Source organism: Taurulus bubalis (genome assembly GCF_910589615.1).
Source record: "Taurulus bubalis genome assembly, chromosome: 19".
NCBI classification, from domain to species: Eukaryota; Metazoa; Chordata; class Actinopteri; order Perciformes; family Cottidae; genus Taurulus; species Taurulus bubalis.
The window spans coordinates 10191617-10210686 of NC_136607.1; the positions used below are offsets into that span (position 1 = coordinate 10191617).

At 40.7% G+C, this 19070-nt stretch overlaps 3 protein-coding genes across 4 annotated transcripts; 1 reads left to right on the plus strand and 2 right to left on the minus strand.

The window, feature by feature from the left end:
* Positions 1–565: 565 nt before the first annotated feature.
* On the minus strand, positions 566–4722 carry clic3 (chloride intracellular channel 3). Of its 2 annotated transcripts, none has more exons than XM_079235692.1 (7): positions 4668–4722; positions 4416–4495; positions 3624–3733; positions 2229–2354; positions 2032–2138; positions 1761–1936; positions 566–1620 (listed from the first exon to the last, which is right to left on the minus strand). In XM_079235692.1, exons 2-7 carry the CDS (start codon positions 4449–4451, stop codon positions 1456–1458), a joined length of 720 nt encoding a protein of 239 aa, XP_079091818.1. In that variant the 5' UTR covers positions 4452–4495; positions 4668–4722; the 3' UTR covers positions 566–1455. The 2 variants fall into 2 exon arrangements, with proteins under 2 accessions (XP_079091818.1, XP_079091819.1); XM_079235693.1 differs by having other exon boundaries at positions 4639–4718.
* A 2053-nt stretch (positions 4723–6775) lies between these two features.
* Positions 6776–11360, plus strand: fut7 (fucosyltransferase 7 (alpha (1,3) fucosyltransferase); the record flags this gene model as incomplete). The annotated part of the gene is made up of 2 exons (XM_079234935.1): positions 6776–6829; positions 10272–11360. 2 exons carry the CDS (start codon positions 6776–6778, stop codon positions 11358–11360), a joined length of 1143 nt encoding a protein of 380 aa, XP_079091061.1.
* Positions 11361–13445: 2085 nt separating this feature from the next.
* Positions 13446–15782, minus strand: pou5f3 (POU domain, class 5, transcription factor 3; the record flags this gene model as incomplete). Its single annotated transcript, XM_079235306.1, has 5 exons — positions 13446–13706; positions 13818–13982; positions 14249–14379; positions 14792–14903; positions 15024–15782. The coding sequence occupies 5 exons, from the start codon at positions 15780–15782 to the stop codon at positions 13446–13448; spliced, it is 1428 nt and encodes a 475-aa protein (XP_079091432.1).
* Between the last annotated feature and the right edge of the window lie 3288 nt (positions 15783–19070).

The following is a 19070-nucleotide window of genomic DNA, read 5'->3' on the forward strand; positions in this document are numbered from 1 at the left end:
CCCGCCCACGTTTGCCCGTCCACCAATAGCGTTTCTGATATCTGCTGTTGTCTCTGTTCCTGGTCCAATCAGGAACGGACCAGGCACATGATTCTGTACCATTGTATCGTTACACAACAAACAATTTCGACTAAAGGAGTAAGGATTTAATAAATCAAATGGTGGAAGTAGTAGTAAAGTACAATGCTGAAGTGTTGTACTTTACTTAAGTATCCCCACTATATGCTACATAATACTTATTTTCTACTACATTTGAGGCAAATTATAGTATGTTTTACTCCACTTCATTTAGCAGCTGTAGCTAATAGTTACTGTGTAGATTAACAACATGTGTTAAACCTACGCATAAGAAATTGATGTATAGTTGTACAGAAAATAAATTACACAAGAGTATATAAAGTAGTTCAAATTAACACCACCATGAACAGTTACAACATTTAAATGCTGCTCTATCTTGATTGATTCGTCAGTGATAATTATTGAAGGTATAAATAATATAGGCTAAATTTAAGATTAAAAGCTTTTATTGTATTACTATTATATATATAATTATTAGCTTCCAGGCAATATACTGTCTTACATATATATTTCCTCACATTTACATGTACGTTGTTTTCACATTGCAAACCCACTACATATTCATACAACCAACACATAACTTTAAGTTTCAAGTCTTTAATATATACTATGTCAAAATATCCATTTCTTCTCCCTGTCCTCATTCAGTTAGATTACATTTATGTCAAAGTTAAAAACATCACTGAGTTCCTACTGAGATACATTAAGTCATTTACACGCACAAAACAAATAAACGGGACGGAGTATGAATTATTAACATTAAGGATTGTTAACTAATTTCTATCAAGAGAAACAGTGTTCCTTGTTAGCTTAAAACCCTACCATTAAAAGACACTTTGATAGCAAAGAATATTTTTGGAATCTGCCTTGTCTACAGCCAAGGCTGTTTTCTTTTTTTACGCTAGTAATTTTTTAAACATGATATTTAATCTAAAGTTGCATCTGATTTAATGTCAACATGTCATTAATAAATTGCAATCAACATAATGTACTAGCTTAGACACAATATATGCATGCAAAACAAGACACAACATCAATATTTTCTGGGATTTACAGCGCTTATGTACGCACTTACTGGGGTTGAATAAGAAATATACATCAGTACATATATACAACTCCAAAATGTAAGCAAATTAAATTAATAGTTGGCAAATGAATACCCAATTGATGAAAACAATAATACTTTTTTTAAAAAGCCAATTGTTGTACATGCCATAACAAACCATTTTCATTATCCAAACTCTAAGTTTAACACAAACAAAACATACATGTTAAGTTTTCAGACATTTGACATTTTTTTCTGTTGTTCTCCACATTACTCTCCCTCCATTCTTCTTTGTTCTCACTTACGCAGCTTCATCTCTCCCTCTTGCTTTGTTATTTGTTCAGGTACTTTGCCACAGACTGGTAGGCAAAGAGGATCTCTGAGTCTTTTGGGCATGTGTAACTAAACTCATCTTGTTTGTAGGAATTGTCCAGGTAATTTGTCAGACCTTTCAGCTCTCTAGGGATGTCAAAGTTGCGGTACTTCTTGCACACCACCTGTGGGTTAGGATTGTATTATTCTCCAAAAAACATCAGCAGAATGTAAAGTCCTGGAACAGCTCCTTATGACTTATAACTAATCTGTCTCTGTCCAAATAATTGAAAGGTAGTTTTTAATACTGCTAAAATCTGCCTACCTTGATAATATGAAGTTTGGGAAGCAAGTTGCAGTCTGCCAAGGTGAGGGTGTCACCATCCAGGTAGGGGCGCAAATACTCAGTGGCATTCGGCTTCTGGTCCAGCTCATGAGGAAGAGGAGTCTCTAGGTACATGTTCAGCTTCACCAATTTTGACAGAAATTTTTTCTCTAGCCCTGAAAAAGTGTAAAAGGCTTTTCTTATCCTTCAGGTCTCTAGCATGTGAAATGATTGTACATTTATGTTTGAGTCATCCATCTAATGCCCTTACGGTCATTCAATCCAGGAATAGGATTTTTTATATATCCTGAGAAACTTCGGAAGATGTCTTCTCCAACACAGTTGGCCTCTTTGTATCGACAGCACAACTTTCTATACCTGCCATTGGTTGAATGAAGGTGTGTCAGTGCAATAATTTATGTGTTTCAAGACAAATATTTGACAGAAAACATTTTATAATCTACTCACTGTGGTGGGGCTAATTTTTCCTCCAGGAACTCCTCAATTTTGTTAATGTCGGTTTTGACATCATCGTTGTAGAGAAGGAACGGAGGCTGAGAGCCTGGAGCCAGAGCCTTCAGTACATCAGGAGCCCTGCAACAAAACAGCAAACCAGAAAAAAGTTAAGCTCACCGAAGATGGTCAAATGATAAAACTGACAAAGGAGTATAAAGGAATAATGAGCTCACTTTTACAGGTTAATTTCCTTTACAGTTTCCTCAAGATACATTTCCACACTGTATCTTATTGTTTCATTCTTACTCTCTCGATACTAATTGTACTATTATATATTTAATTCCTATTGATTATTATTATTAGTAGTAGTAGTAGTAGTAGTAGTAGTAGTAGTCTTTTTCAATATTGTTGGTCTCGCACGGTTGGAAGAAACTAGCAAGAGTATTCTAGATTAAAACATATATATACACACACAACTAAAAGTGTTGCCAACTCTGTCCAGTTAAAGTAGCTAGCAGCACTAGCTCTAAATGTCAAGCTGCAAGCTGTGAGTACTAAGTAGGCATATGTTTACGTTCATAATTATACATTTGAGAAGATTGACACGCAATGAGTGCATGCACAAAGTGCTCGCCAATTGGCAGGTAGGTAGACATGCAAGTCAGCCGTTCAACAGGTTTATTATGAATCTGCCACAGCCTCAGATACCGGATTTCTTTCGCTCTTTTTTTTGTGAGAGCATTTCATTTGTTGATTGGTGTTGGGATGTTCAGATAATATCAACAAACATGAAATAATGTTTTCGATTAAGATTACCAACCCCAGCTTTAAAGTGAATTGATGATGGACAGTCGCTAGGTCCCGGGTTTGATCCCTTTGGCCGGTTGGGGCATTTTTGTCTGTGGTTTTTATGTTCCCTCATGTGAGTGTGTGTTCTCAAGGTATGTTCATTTCTCAAAAGAAACTCAATATCAATATTGTTTATATGTCGTGTTATCTTTGTACCCCTATTGTAAATAGTGTACCCTTTTTAACCATGCGTGACACAGGATGCAGTCCCTATGCAAACCATGCACGCTGAATGGATGAATGAAATATTGAAGTGCAGTAAAATGCTTAATACTCAAACATCATTTTTGTCTTTGTCTTGTGAGTTGTATGCCCCACATCAACTGTTTATGTGCAATTACCTTGAAATATAGTGGTTGCGTACAATAAGATAAACTTCAGTCAATTCAAACTAGTAAATATATCCCAATATTAATTTTTGTTCAGACTATATTACAAAGGGGGGTTGCTGTTTCTTGTTGTATTTCATCACATTTTATTGTGAGTTGTAAATACTTGTCTCAAAAACAAGACCAATACATTTCACTTTGAGAAAAAGAAAAAAAGACATGTTCTCACCTCTTCATGTCCACAGTGGTGAGGGTGAAGTTGACCCCTTTCAACCAAAGAATCATGAAGAGTCTCTGAGAGAAAGGGCAGTTCCCCACACTCTCACCATCAACACTGGCCTGACAGACAAACACACATGACATTATGAACACATGCACTTCCCATTGCTTGCAAGTGATCTTGTTTTTGAAATAGGACACCAATACGTTCGTTCCAGCATCAGGGTTGTAATCTACCTGACCACATCATGAATACCTGCACAGGTATTCTTGTCGAGCCTGCTCCGCTCCGACAGTTTAAACCAACCACTGAGGAATTTCAACTAATGAGTTAAGGACGCTTTACACCCAGATTAAACAACCCAGTATTCATTATTCATACATGTTCTACTACAGCCTGATATTGTTGTTGAGTCACAGGCATTCGTGTAGGCACATATTTTTTGAAAGGGCAGGATACAGGTTTACAAACTGGACCGGCCTCTTTTTAGTTTCTACTGTTTGCCATAAGTATCCACTTTGACACTTTCCAGGAATAACAAGAGCTGGATATAGTGACATTAAGCATGAACGCAATGAATGAAAAACAATATTAAAGCAGACACTTCGATCTCTTTTTTTCATCTGTTTTTGTCCGCTTTTTTGAGATGTACATATGTTTACTCGAGTTATATATTAGTTTAAATAACTGCAAGCTTGCTGGATGTTTGCTGTTCAAAATATATACAAATAACAAATGCATTTGTATTGTTTTATTCACATCTGTAGAGTTTAAACAGGATTTTTTTTAAGTAAGTCTTACCTTAACAAAGAGTTCAATCTTGGGGGGCTCTGACATCTTTATTTTTTTCTATTTCGTCTTGTATCTTGTAGCTTCAGTCCCTGTCAATGTGAAAACAAGACAACAAGAAATCTGACTGTAAATTTTACATTCCTTTGTAATTATGATTATTTAGCAATCTCCTTATTTCACTCTTTCCCAGTTTTGATGAAACTGGTAGAAAGATACTGAAGCCTATACTCACAGTCCACACTGAACCAAGAACATCTTTACCGTTTTTATTCCAGTATTTCACCTCTTCCTCTCTTCTCTCTCTTCTCTGCGCCTGTTTCTGTTTTATGTTTGTCTGTCACCACACCTGCCATGCTATGGGAGGCAGGCCACACCCCCTCTGGCCTTTCCAGTCAGACCAGTAGATCTGGATCTCTCCTGTCAGCCTTCCAGCATGTTCTCTGAAAGAAATCTTCCACTCAATCTGTGACTGTCTCAGTCAGTCTACATTGTTTTTTATCTATCTCTGTTTTCACCATTTACCTTCTTTCATTTCTCTCTTTTACTGTAATAAGTCAGTGAATTATTAGCTCATCATTGAGGCTTCTTTTTTGTTTTTTAAAGACAAATGAGAGTAAAGCCATAGAATGATTGATGTAAGGCTTTGTGTTGCTAGAATAATGTATAGTTAAAATGTTGATTTACAATGATTGTATAACACAACTAATTGTATTTACTTTAAGTGCTTCATTAAATCCCTGTGTACCGTATATGGCATATGTGTGAACATTACAAATATATGTGACTGGACATTCTAAAAGCATTAAAATGCTGCAATAAAAGCCTCCGCCCTTGGGATTTCAGGCTGTCCACAAGATTTTTGGAACCTGATTTCAGGGATTTGCTTACATTCAACCTCATGGCATCATTAAGGTCAGGCACTGAAGTTGGGCAATGAAGCCTGTCTCGCAGGTGGCACTCTAATTCATCTCCAGAGGTGTTGGATGGGGTTAAGGTCTGAGCTCTGCAAGCCAGTCAGTTCCTTCCACACCAAACTCTGAAAAAAAAGTTTTCTTAATGGACCTGGCTCAGAGCATGAATTGTCATGTTGAAGCAGGAATACACCTTGCACAAATCCTTTTATAGCTAAAATATATAGCATATCAAATATTAAGACTTTGGGCCATATAGTGCATTTTCCTATTGTGTCAGAAAGATATGGAGAATTGAGAAAATGTGTTTTGAAGTCTACAGTTTCACAAGAAAAGATGCACTTTCATGAAATAAAATACCTCCCTTTATATGTCTCTCTCTCTCTCAGATTTATCAGTTGTGTTTTTGTAGTTTGGCGTCTCTTGCTTGTTCTCTGTCTTCCTCTTCGTTTGATGTGTTTGTTTTGCCTTCAACCCTCAGCCTACTTTCAGTCGTTGATCTGCATTCATGACTGACAGAAAATGCTCTCATGTCAAGCAGGTATTCACAAGGTTTCAGTGATTGGAGAGAGGAAGCAGATACACCCCTCAAGCAAGTTGACATAAAGGGAAGCAACAATGTAGCAAGCTGGGAGGAGTGGGATAAAGCTCCCATAACAGAATAACACAGATTGGTGGCGCTATGTCATGTCATGCATGTCATTACATTAACGTGGATGCACGGAGGAAAGCATGAGGGCGTGATGGCAGTCACTATGACTCTGTGCAGTGGAATCCATAAATCGGATTCGTATTGTACAAGGTCAATTAAAGTAATTTGCTCCATGTTAGAGATTTCATTGAAAGGTTTTCTCCTTTGACCTCAATTGTCCTGTTAACACGAGAAAGGAACATCACAAGTTGTGTGATGCAAGAGTAAAAGGTTATGTTGTAACCGTGCAATGCTGAAAATGTGGTGGAAACAGCTGACAAAACCAAGACTGGAATTGACTTGGCCTATCTTAGCAATTAAAGATGACCAGTCTCCTACAATAGAGAGAAAGTCACAGAGTACATCCCAAATAGCTTAATTGGATCAATTGATCACAACTGGATCAGCTGTCATTCTGATTTAACAGCTGGAGAGACTTTTGAAGGAGTTTGTGTCTGCACACATGCACTGTACTTATACTAATAAAGAGACTGTTATAACCACTGCCAGAGTTGTTTTCTCTCTGTAGTCTGTTACCTGTTTAACACACTGCATTCAGTATTTATAAAGGGTTTTGTGTCCTGCTTATAAGCATGTGACCAAGTTATACTGGCAGAATGTGTTTATATTATTTATAAATGATTTAACAAATACGATATTATAACTTGAGTTTAATCTGTGATCTGTCTTCACTCTCAGAGATCCCTCCTCGATCCTCGATCCTCGCTCCTCAGAACAGAAATAAGAGCTTTGGGACGGCCGTCAATATGGCGCCGCAGAATAACGTCCGGTTCAAGCGAGGAAATAAAGACACTTGGGATGTACCTGAAGTCTCAAAACCCAGGAACATACACAGAGCTCGTTCACAACAGTATGCACCAGCAAAAAAGCAGGGAGACTTCTGCTTTGCATGCACAAATGCAGTCCAACAACTTGCAACAGCTCACCACTTGCTCGTTCTTCAAGTTGACTTTTGAGACTTTTTTTTGAGCCCATGATGACAGTGGCTGATGTTTCAACTCCTTACGCCGCCCAGACACGGCCTGACAGACAGTTCTCCCCTGTCTGTCTTCCTCTTTTTGTGTGTGTCTGTGGGTGTGGCTTCTACAACTCACTCTACCGGCTGCCTGATTTCTGCCAAGTTGTTTCACCTGCTCTGAAGCGCATCAGCCCTGCAGTACATCAACCCTGGCTTTCCTCCAAGTCCTTGTTAAATTGTTCCCTCAGCTACAGCGGTAGTCTTAGATTTCTTACTTCACCTTATTTTCCTCATGCCTCAGTATCATTCGCCTTCCTTCCTGCCAGCCTACTTCTCGCTGCCTGATGCACTGTGCAACCTCAGCCCTGCCCATCTTGCTCAGCCAGGCTGCCTTTCCTCTTTGCCCCAATGCCCTCATCTTTGCCACAACTGCAGTGCTTTTAAATACATTTGTTTAACTGCATCTGTCTCCTAGTTGTGTTCTGCTCCCGGGTCCACCTTTTGCACCAAATCTTAAAAAATCAACAACAGAAAATAATCAAAGTAGTATAAAACATGAAGCAAACATGTGCACAGTCAACACAACAAGAAGCATAGAGCATTATCCCTTTCAGTGCCTTTGCAACGATGACATTTTTGCACTGCACGTGAATGTACATATTTCTAACTTAAAAAACATATTTGTGTGGCCAATAACTACCACCTACTATATATTACATTGTATTCTCCACAACATATAGTTACATAATGACTCACTGGCGTGTGCTCACTCTCGGGCAACCCCCATCTTAATTCTGGTCATGCTTCCTCTTTCCCTGCCAGTGCAAGTGTCAGAAACGTTCTGCTCTTTTAGAGAGTTGCCAAAGAGACAAGGGGCAGAACAGCATTATATTGACTGGCTGGCTTGAAGCAGGATGCTGAGCTCAAATCATATTCAACCATCTTTCAGGGAGCCACACCTCTGCTTCCTTGAAAGGGGCTGCGTTTTTGGTTTCTAAGCGCTTTAAAAGCACAATCATGTTTCTACCAGCAGCGACCAAAAATAGTATCAGTGGTGACTGAGGACTGGCTGCTCATCTGGTGATCAGGTTAGTGGAGGAAGTTTGGGGTTCTCTTGGACATGAATCACATGGTCCATGCATGGTCTGATTCTTGCATGTTGTCTATTGCATGAAGTACAATGTCAAAGCTGGCAGTATACTAGTCCACTAGGTGAATATATACATTCTGGGTTGAAAGTAAATTGGTGTGCCCGTTGCAGCTTCTCGCACTGAGCAACTGCCAGTGAGTCGAAGAGTGCCACTGCCATCATTTATCTTGCACCACATCCTGTTCACAGATTGTCCTGAAGTCTCAACTATAGAGGCTCACTTAAAAAATAATGATTGTAAGAATAACCCATCATATTCTTATTATATGACAAATTGCCACTCTCTTGTTCTTGTAAGCTTAATTTGAAGTCTTCAAAGTAAGGGAATAAACCAAGCTTTAACTGAGCAGGATGTTTTATGGTACCAGATGCAAGCATCAACCTTTACATATTCAAATCAAATGCTTGATAAATCCCATTTTAATAAACACCAACGTTGTGGGACTAAAAACACAGAGGATTTTTTTGGTGGTAGTTTCCACAGGTTGGAAAATACATTTGTATATCATTATGAACAGTATTTGTGTTTTAGTGTTTTAGTGTTGTTGTTTTTAGATTTTTTTGGTGTTTATTGCCTTTTAGTTTTCCTTAGATGTGATTTTTCTTGTTTTACCCAATGTGAGACTATTTTTTAAAATTCTGTGATCTTTTGCACAACCCTTATTTCTTAAGATTTCAAATAGGAAACTTTCTGTACAGCAGTAAAGCTAACAACTAGAAAAAGAGAGACGTTTTCAGTTGACTGAACTATTTCATCATTATTGCCAAACAAAGTCTTTAATTGCAATCTTTCCTTAGACATTACAGAAAATATCTATATCTATATATTTCATGGTAACGCATTAAATGTTTGTGTTTCGGTTTCGGCTACAGCACTTATAACTTTTCTCCTAATGCTGATCTGTCCATATAGAAAAAAGGAAGCTCATGTTTCTCCTGAGTCATGGTTGAACAGGAACCCGTCAAGGTCTCTGATTTCAGTGGGTGGTGGTGAGTCTTCTTCATTCTGGGAGTCAGACTGCCGAGTTGAAGTATAGGATGGTGAGTTATCTTTACGATCATCATTTATGTTGCTCAATTAGAGACAGATCTGATATTGGCACAGATTGGGACAAAACCTGCATGACTTGTACAAAAAGGTATTTTTACCTTACAGTAACCCTAAGGAACATAATTTGGTGCACTGTATTTGCTTCAGTCATGCCACACCCTGATAATCTCCGTTTGAGATAGTAGCCTAATTTTCAGTGCCATGTCATGCAAGTGTTGTGTGACTGTCTGTGGACCTCCATTAGTAACCTTTAGTAGATTTTGAATGAAAACCTGATGTAGTACTTAATACAATGTGTTCCTGATGCTGTGGTTACTTGTCATGTATTCATCAAGCCGATTCCTCCATCCAAGGGCGACTCTAATTCTCAACTGTTAGAGGTTAGAGGAATAGTGAAAGATGTTTATTACAGTAGATCAAATTATCATTTTAAAGATCTTAAAGAGCTCTGGTACCATGTGCACAACATCATATTTACCAAGGAAGCCCAGGAGAGCCTAATTGGGTCATTCTCAGGATTCAGATAGATTAAGGAATGTGTTTGAATGTATTTTAACTCGTTGCAAAATACTACAATACTATAAAAGATGTGCTAAATTCGGAATTGGTCATGGTTTCCATATATAATTTAGGGGGCAATTTATGTTTCTGGTTGACAGTATAGAGATGACAGGAATTGAGGATAGAGCTGGGGAATGACATGACATCCCCAGCTGGCCTCAACTTGGGGACTTTGTGGTTCATCATCATTGCTTTATACCCCAAACACCACCAGGGCATCCAAACATTGATTTAAAAAGTCTGCCTGCAAAAACGCACTGCAATTATTATTTTTTATCATATGGAAATGAATGGAAACTGATGAATGCAGGAAACAGTAAGAAAAGTACATCCACATTTCTAAAGCAAAATCATTGAATGTGATGTTAAGTGATTTGTAATAAGTAGGCTTTAAATTGGATCACTGATGTCACTCATTTAAAATCCCTAATATGGGGATTTTACATCTGCTTAAACAAAAGGTAAAGCCACAAAATCTCATCGCTCCTTTATGATCCCATTTCTTAATTCTTTTTGCGACAGGGGTGTGTTAACATTAAGAGGACCTTGCTCGGCTCAAGGAAGAAGCGCCTCCTCCTCTCCTTTCTCTGTGTTTTACAACTGTGTCTTTTCAATGGATGGCTGAGAGGATTCTGGCGACTGAAAGCCATAAAGCCCTCCACCTTCCGTAATGGGAGCAGCAGTAGAAACGTCACCATCCTGCTGTGGTACTGGCCCTTCGGAAGGCCACTCAGCCTGAGCGGTGACGTGTGCTGGGACCTCTATCGCATCCCTCGCTGTAGACTGGTGGACCAGCGGTCCTTGTTCCCCTCGGCTGATGTGGTCGTGTTCCACAACAAAGAGCTGGTCATGGGACACCAGCCGCTGCCCCTTAACCTCTCACGGCCACAGGGACAGATGTGGGCCTGGATGTCCCTGGAAGCCCCCTTTTACGACGGAAACTTGTGGAAGTATGCTAATATCTTCAACATGACCATTACCTACAGGAGAGATGCTGATATCACAATACCCTATGGTGAGCTGCTACCAGAGGAGGCCGAAGGACATCTGGTTGAAGAAGTTCCTCTGAATAAGAGCTTCCTGGTCTGTTGGGTGGTCAGCAACTACAGAAGCCATCACAGGAGAAGTAAAGTGTACAAAGAGCTCAATGCCACAGTTCCTGTAAAGGTTTACGGTCGCTGGACAAAGAGTCCCCTCTCCTCTAAAGCCCTCTTACCTACAATATCTCGCTGCTACTTTTATTTGGCTCTTGAGAACTCAGTCACCAAAGATTATATCACAGAGAAGCTGTGGAGGAATGCTTTCCAAGGTGGGGCGGTACCTGTCGTCCTGGGACCGCCATTAGCTGACTACAAAGCTGTGGCTCCACCTAATTCTTTCATCCATGTTGATGAGTTTGCATCAGTTAAAGACTTAGGGAAGTATCTACAAAAGCTTGCAGGGGACAATAAACGCTACAATGAATACTTTACCTGGACACATCAGTGGAAAGTGAAGTTGTACACAGACTGGAGGGAGAGACTTTGTAAGATCTGCTCACAGTACAACAATTTACCTCAGGAGAAAGTTTACTCCAACCTAGAGGCCTGGGTCAATGCTAATAACGCTTGAGCTCACTTACCACATAGACCAATAGCAGCCTTGAGATTTAGGAAACCTTAGCCAAGGACACTCTGCAAACATGTATATTTATATGCAGACAGCTAACATGCTTTAACTGCTGACCTCACTAGGGTTAAACGAATAGTCTAACAATCTTATGTGAGAAAGGCTATTCCTTTAAATTTACCTCAACACAGCCCACTGATATAAACACAGGCACATTACTGTGTCTTTGCATTGTCAGTATATCCTTATGTCAGCATTTTGTTTGATAATACTGGACCATTCAAAAAGGCAGTCACCATGTTGAAGAATTTTATATTTGCACTGCAGGTAATACATGTATGATTTGATTATGTTTATTTCATGTCCATCTTCCCTTGCAAGTAAAAACAATGGTTTACATAAATGTGTCCGTTTCATTGCAGGAAACACCACTTTGTCTCAAAGCTCTTTGTCTCAAAAAACTTCCTAAAAACGTAGGTTTTCAGTTCGTGTTTTTTTAGATGTTTCGTTGAGACCAAAGACTCACTATTCAGTGCCTTAGATGATCGCAAGTTATGATGTTGGTCTCTAAGCGTTAGGCCCGTTAATATACTGCAAGCCATGAGCATAAACTTTACTGGAGTAAAAAAGCAATACTTTTAGACATACGTCTCAAGACATGGACAGTTAGTCAGTTTTACTAGATGCAGATATGCATTTAAGGTTATATTTGATTGAAAACGTCTCAGTTTAGCCATCTTAAAATGTAATCCATTTACAATCTGTTGAGTCAAATAGTTATGATTGCACAAGTCTAAAATTATATATTAAAGGGTTGTTGAATGTTTTGATAACTTAGTTTGTTCTTGTTAATACATGCAGAGGCATCTTAAGTCAGTTGAGGTATAGGCAAAGAGTGAATAAATGACATTTAATGTCTAAACATGACAGTCATCCAAGTAAAAAATATCTTAATACAAGACCAGACGAGAGAAATACTCCACTAAGCACACAAACTTGTCTCAAGTATTGGTGTCATTCAACATTTCATCAACATAAAAATCTTTTACAATAAAAACAAAAGTAGTATTGAAAAACAGTTCGACAGCATACTTGATCCAGGTCAGAGTCGACCTAATTTCATAATTCACCTGAGAGAAAAATATTGATTGTGTGCAAATGGCAGATTAGCAGCTAAAACACAAGAGTAACAAGTTAATTACTTAGAATCTCACAACCCCCTCATCCCCTAAAATGATGCTAAAGATATTGGCTAAAGACTGATAAACAACCATTAGGCCAAAATGTGTTCAGTATGCAAGCGGGGCATTTTCTTTTACAGATTAAGAAAAAAAAGATATAATATTCAACAATACAAAAGCAACTTTGTGCAAAAACGTGGGGAAAAGGGGAGAATTTCATTTCATTCAGGCAGACAAATACAGCAGCTGCTCTAGTCAGATGAAACAAAGAAAGTATTGCACAAACATTGACGAACTGTCGATGGCGGTTTCTGTTTAAATCCCCTGACATTGTGATCCCATTGACAACCAAGATCTTTCCTCACCTGCACCACAGAAAACCTTCCCAGGATTTGACAAAAGTGGAAGGAATTCCCCGGTTCACATATACAACCACATTCTCACCCAACAACTGGACCATGTATTGTAGCAAGTTAACATTCTTACCAAATCTCACTTTGACATTGTTCTAAACCTGCAATGATAAATAAAGCCTGTTGAATAACTTACTATGCATTCCCCAAGAAAAAAAGAAAAAAAGGCATATTCAGTTTAAATCTCTTATTTTGAAATTGAAGCAGTTGTTGGAGTTGCAAGTAATGTTTGAGTTGCAGGCAACATCCTCTTACAATGGTAAGAGGATGTTGCCCATGGCAGTTTGATGAATTTCACCAGCAAAACAGGAACAAGTAACCACTTTCATCAATCTCCCTGCTGTAGTCAGTAGAAGAGCCTCCCCACTTGGAATGTTTCTATCCCACAATCTGACGTGATAAATCTTAGAGGCTCGGCTCCAGCTTTAGTTGAGATGGAGACAGAGAGGCGTGGGAAGGCAATCTGTGGGTCTGGCCTACCTGAGGACCTGAGTTTATCCAGTCAGGTGACTAACTAGTCCAGGGTGCAGGGCTTGTTTCAGGATGTCAGGCCGATGAAGCGGGGGCATGTAGAGTGTAGGAGGAGGGGCACCGTGGTAGCTGGAAGCAGGGTAGCCCTGGCTGGGAATGGAGGAGGTGACCATGTTCAGTGGGGAAGAACTCTGCTCGTAGTATTGGCCGTCGCACTCCTCGTCTAGAGGCAAGGCCAGGCGCTTTCCTTTCTGTCTTCGGTTGCAGAACCATACACGAACAACCTGCCAGGAACGACATTCACCTTTTAAAATGTGACCAATTAGACAGATGCTTCTTTATAATAATAATTTTTAAAAAAGCAAAAGGGGGATCCTTTTAGACTTTGTACTTACATCTCTCTCCAGACCCAGGTCATCAGAGATGTGTGTGATTTCTTGAGTGTTGGGCTTGGGGCACTTGATAAAGTAAGACTCCAGAGCAGAGCGCACAGCTCCCTCCAGACTGGTCCTTCTCTTCCTCTTTCTGGTGTCAACAAATACTCTCTCAATCTTGTACATCTGACAAATAAGAAACATTTTAGTCATGCAGTGTCGAGTAGAGGCTTACTTATGAAAGATGTGTATTGTATACATTGGTGCGTGCCACAAATTGAAGTCATAGGTCAAATCATGTTTCTTGTGGCCACTAGGTGGCATATTACACTTCACAAGAGTCCTGATCCAGGCTTGCTTGAAAGTTAGCCAGGCCTGAAAAGACCCATGAAGCTTGGGGATCATCTGTTGTCTTGTAAACTAGTCGGCAGATGCCGGAGAAGCAGACTTACATCCTGGGGATTGTCCGAGGTCTCTGCCTCATTCAGCCATCTCTGGAGAAGGGGCTTCAGCTTGCACATGTTCTTAAAGCTTAGCTGCAGAGCCTCAAAGCGGCAAATGGTCGTCTGGCTGAACATTTTACCTACGAGCACATACACACATCAAATCACAATAAACTAAGGGTTATTGACTTTATAGCCCAGACAACGATGGAAGATTATTTTACACCTCACTCTGAATCAGTTTACAGAATTTTGTTTTCTTATGCCAGATCAGTTGCTCCTTTTATCAGGGCGTTAGTTCCAATTAACTGATCTAACTCCCAAACTAGAAATCCAGAAGGTGTCTGTCTGGACTTCCATACAGTGTTTACAGAGCAGCTCCCAGATGGACCATGAAGACTGGGGACTCAGTTATGATATGACAATGTATCAGCTTGGCATCATCTGACGCTGACCCTTTGTTATTTAAAATCACTCCTACTCTTTCATTTAAAAAAATAAAGTAAAACAAACATAAACACATCAGTATCTCCATCAAGTAACCAAACTCACCATAAAGGTTACCCAGGGCAAGGCCAACATCAGCTTGAGTGAAACCCAAGGTAATGCGCTTGTGCTTCAGCTCCTTAGCGAACAGCTCCAATTCTTCTGTGGAAAGATTCTCCTGAACAGGAACAAATACAAAATAAACATCAAGATGGAAAACGAGGGCACATTTGTGAGATTAAGGTACATTGTAATCACAATAAGACAATTGGAGCACTGATTCCATGGCTGGTCTTACCTCCTCCGAGTCGCTGCACCCGCCGCTGGAGGACCCGCTGCTCCGCGTGGAGGAGGCCGGGTTCTGGGTCTGGGGCCCGGCGGCAGTCTGGGTAGTGTTCACGCTAAAAAACGCGTTCCCTGGAAGCCCGTTGCTTGGGGGAGAGGGGGACATAGACGGTGAAGATGCAGATGATGTTGAGGGGTTTTGGTTACTGCTACCGGGTGGTGTAATGTGGCTGATCCCGGGCCAGAAGGACGGGTTCCAGGCCGGAGAGTAGAAGACGCCATGGGACATGGTGGCGGGGGCTGGCGCCGTTGGGTACTGCTGAACCTTAATCTCCGTGGAGTAGTCATTGCTGGTGTCCTTCTCAGTCTTTATTTCGGTCAGTTTGATTTGCTCCCGGGTCTCGGCTATGGGGGGACTCAGGTTTAGAGGCTGGGTAGCTGCCGTTACGCCGGGTACCTGGCCGGTGTACTCGTGCGCAGCGAATGGATACCAGTGCTTGGGTTGCCCAAACTCCCCAGCCTGAAGATCGGATCCCCTGTAGTCACTGGTGACGTGTGGGAAAGGGAAGAAGGTCTGCGCGGATGCTGGTGTGATGCCACCATAAGCGGCCTTGTTGTAGAAGAGGCCCGGGTCTGGCAGGACGCCGTGGGGAAGCTGGAATGACGCAGAACTGCCCGAACCCTCATGACCCAAAACATGGGTGCAAGGGTTGCTCCGACTGAAGTCATACGGCCGGATTTGGCACTCCGGACTCTGCGATCTTTCAGACATCTTCCAAACTGCGTGAGAACTAGTCAACAAGTCCGAAATTAAAAGTTGAAGGGATGATAGGAGCAGAAGCTCTCCAAAAAGAACCCAGCACCTCACCACAAAAAGTCACTTTTTTTGAGGATGGGGGATATTATGCAAAAATGTAGACCTGAGAAGTTGTCGTTATGGTGAATAACCACCAATACGCCTACGGCCTAGTCCATGAAGTTCTTACTTTAACTCTAATCACCTCACCTTCAAGCTCAAATGCTCCTCTCCGGCCTCAGCTCCCACAAGTTTTGCTAATCACAGCTGCGGGTATTGGCGATCGCCGTAACTCTTCACCCATTGGCTGACGAAGACAATTGCGCACAGCTGATGGTGAATTTGCTGATGACCTTGATTCTCCCCAAAGTAGTGGGCGTGTTTTCACACACACTTTAAGCCATTCTGCTGTAGACCAACTATGTGTTTAGCTTTTCTCAAGTGATTTTGGAAATTTATCGTAACCATTATACAGAAACATATCAATAATCAACCGTTTTAAGTCAACTTAAAAAAGAAGCATATTTACATTGCTAAATAGGCACGAGTCACTGCTCCTGTAAATACATATTGTAACACTATAACGTGCTCACCTCATACATTAATTATAATGCTCGGTTTGTTTAAGTTATTCCTCTTTAAGGACATGGCTTTGATATTAAAATCCCTGGCATTTAGACCTGAGTTAATGTAATCACTAACATTTCAACTGAAATAGATTGGCATCTGTAATAAAGGCAAATTAACTTAATGAATCGAGTCGCATTTACTTTGAAACAATCAGATATGAGACTAACTGACTAATGTTTTGAGAATATTTGGGGAACATATAAGGAAGTAGAAATGTATACTGGAAATCACCTCAAAGTATTGTTTGGAAAGCATGAGATAAGCAGAATTGCATGATAAGCCACACTAAGCCTTGGTGCACTTTTTAACAGAAGTTAAAGACTTATGTCTCAATACATGCTTTGTCAAGATGAATACTTTTTATACAGCTATATATTTGAGGTTGCCAGCCAAAGCTGGAAAACACTGAGAAATCGGGGCTACTTCTGATTCCGCAGTTCTTGCCAAACTATGAATGGAAAAAAAAACTGAGAACTAAATCATAAAACCACCCAACAGCATTCAGGTGAACGTCTCCCATTCACCCTTGATCGATGGTCGTTCAAAAGCCTGGATGGCCGGAGCACTGGTACAGATGCGCTCCCCCAGTGCGAGTCGTTGGCTGCAGATTGCGGCAGGAAGACACACTGCGGGAAGGGAGAGGGGGTGCCATTGTACGACCTGGCCCCGGGGCACCCCGTGGATTTCAGATCCCGAGTTGCGATGGTCGACCATTAGCTCCTTTTCAGATTGGAACAATAAGTCTCAACCCTTTGATTCAACAAGATTCCGCCCCACACCCACCTCCTCCTCCTGTCTCACCCCCTCCCGTGCTCTGAAACAAACACCAGGCTGGAGTTTCCCCCTGGTCTGCAGGTCCGGGGTTCATTGAGGAAACATACATTGGCTTTCAGTTTGATATGGCCTAAAGGTACAAAACTGGTCTGAGGACTGAGGTGCTGTGGTCAAATGCAATAATCCGGCTGAGTTTGAATATATCTTCCATTTTAATACGAATGTGTATCATATTCATCTGTGTTGAAGCTTGTTTAGCAGTTATTTGTTTTTTTTGCATTGGCCTCTTACAATTAAGTGATACTCATGGTGAAACATTTGATTATACAATGATGCTATTTTCACACAAAAAGTGTGGAATGGAATAACACCAGAATAATACAACATTCTAGTCTTGAAGTATAGCAGAAATATATCGTTTTGTTACACCTCATTTATCTCGTGGCCACAGCTTGCAAACAGCAAGTTATTAAATAGAGACACCATTTCTTCTTCTGAGTTTGACGGATGAACTCACACTGTAACTAAGCGGTCAGAGGGCTATGCCCTCCCAGATACAAAGTTACATAGGTCCACGAACAGGGAACCTGAGGGGGAATAGCTTAAAAGACATCAAACCCCAACCATACAAGCATTGTTCTGGGCCATGGACTTGGGGGAATAATTGTCATGCAAAAGACAGACAGCAAGAGAGATAGCAGACTTCAGGCAGGGCTTCAGAGAGAAAGGGACAGCAGAGCACAGAGCTCTCAGGGTGTCCAAAGGAGGGAGGGGAGGGGGGATTGTGTTGAATAGCTCAGTACAGTGAGGAGGAGATGTGTGAGGGGAGTATCTGGGTCCCCCCCCCCTCCTCCCCCCATCACCCCCCATCCCAGTTGTCTCAGATCTTGTCTTTAGTTCTTTTTAAGTGGCCTCTTCAAGACACCTCAGAGATCTGCTCGCAGGGCAAGTCCGGTCAAACAGAGAAAGGGAGAAAGTTTCAGATAAAAGAAAGCCTGTTGATGTAGCAGCAGTGTGAATGTGTTGCACACCTCAACCAATCACACCACTGGAGACACTACTTCTACCATAAGCAATGTAACCAACCCCCAAATAAACAAACCAATAAACCAACCACCAAATAATCAGACCGCCTATTGCTCTTTAAAATGATTTGATGATGATCTTTATTTCTCCTCCTTCACACCTTCACTGTGGGCTGTGTGCATTGAAACTAAAGTTTGTGCATGTGTGTGTGTGTGTGTGTGTGTGTGTGTGTGTGTGTGTGTGTGTGTGTGTGTGTGTGTGTGTGTGTGTGTGTGTGTGTGTGTGTGTGTGTGTGTGTGTGTGTGATAACAGACTTGCCTGTGTGGTCCAGCAGTAAGGAACTTGTGAGATGATCTCTGAGCTGTTTACAGCTTTTTGTGTAAATGTTTTTTTTATTGCCAAGTACCGTTGTCCTTCATTTTAGGATGTGTGTTTTTTTTCATGTCAAGACATGTAGCTACACTTGTCATCTCAAGAGGTGACAAGGTGAGTTTCATTTAGGGGCTGATGTGGTTACTAAATAAACACTTCTGAGAAGTGCTGTTTATTAGAAATGCTCCAAATACTGGTCTTCTTTTTTTAAGATTACTAGAAATGAGGGGGAGGTCTAAATATCTGCCTGAATAATGACACTGTAATCTAGACAACTACAATTTCATTGAAGTGCTTTATTGTGATGCGTTTTAATAAAATAAATATGGATATAAGAATCAGTCTCTACTTTTAAAAAGTTACTGATTTAACAAAGAAATAACACTGGAATGTAAATACAGCCCATCCTGTTGAGCAGCTCAAACGTCCCCCTCAAACAAGTCTGATGGCTTTTTGATTTTC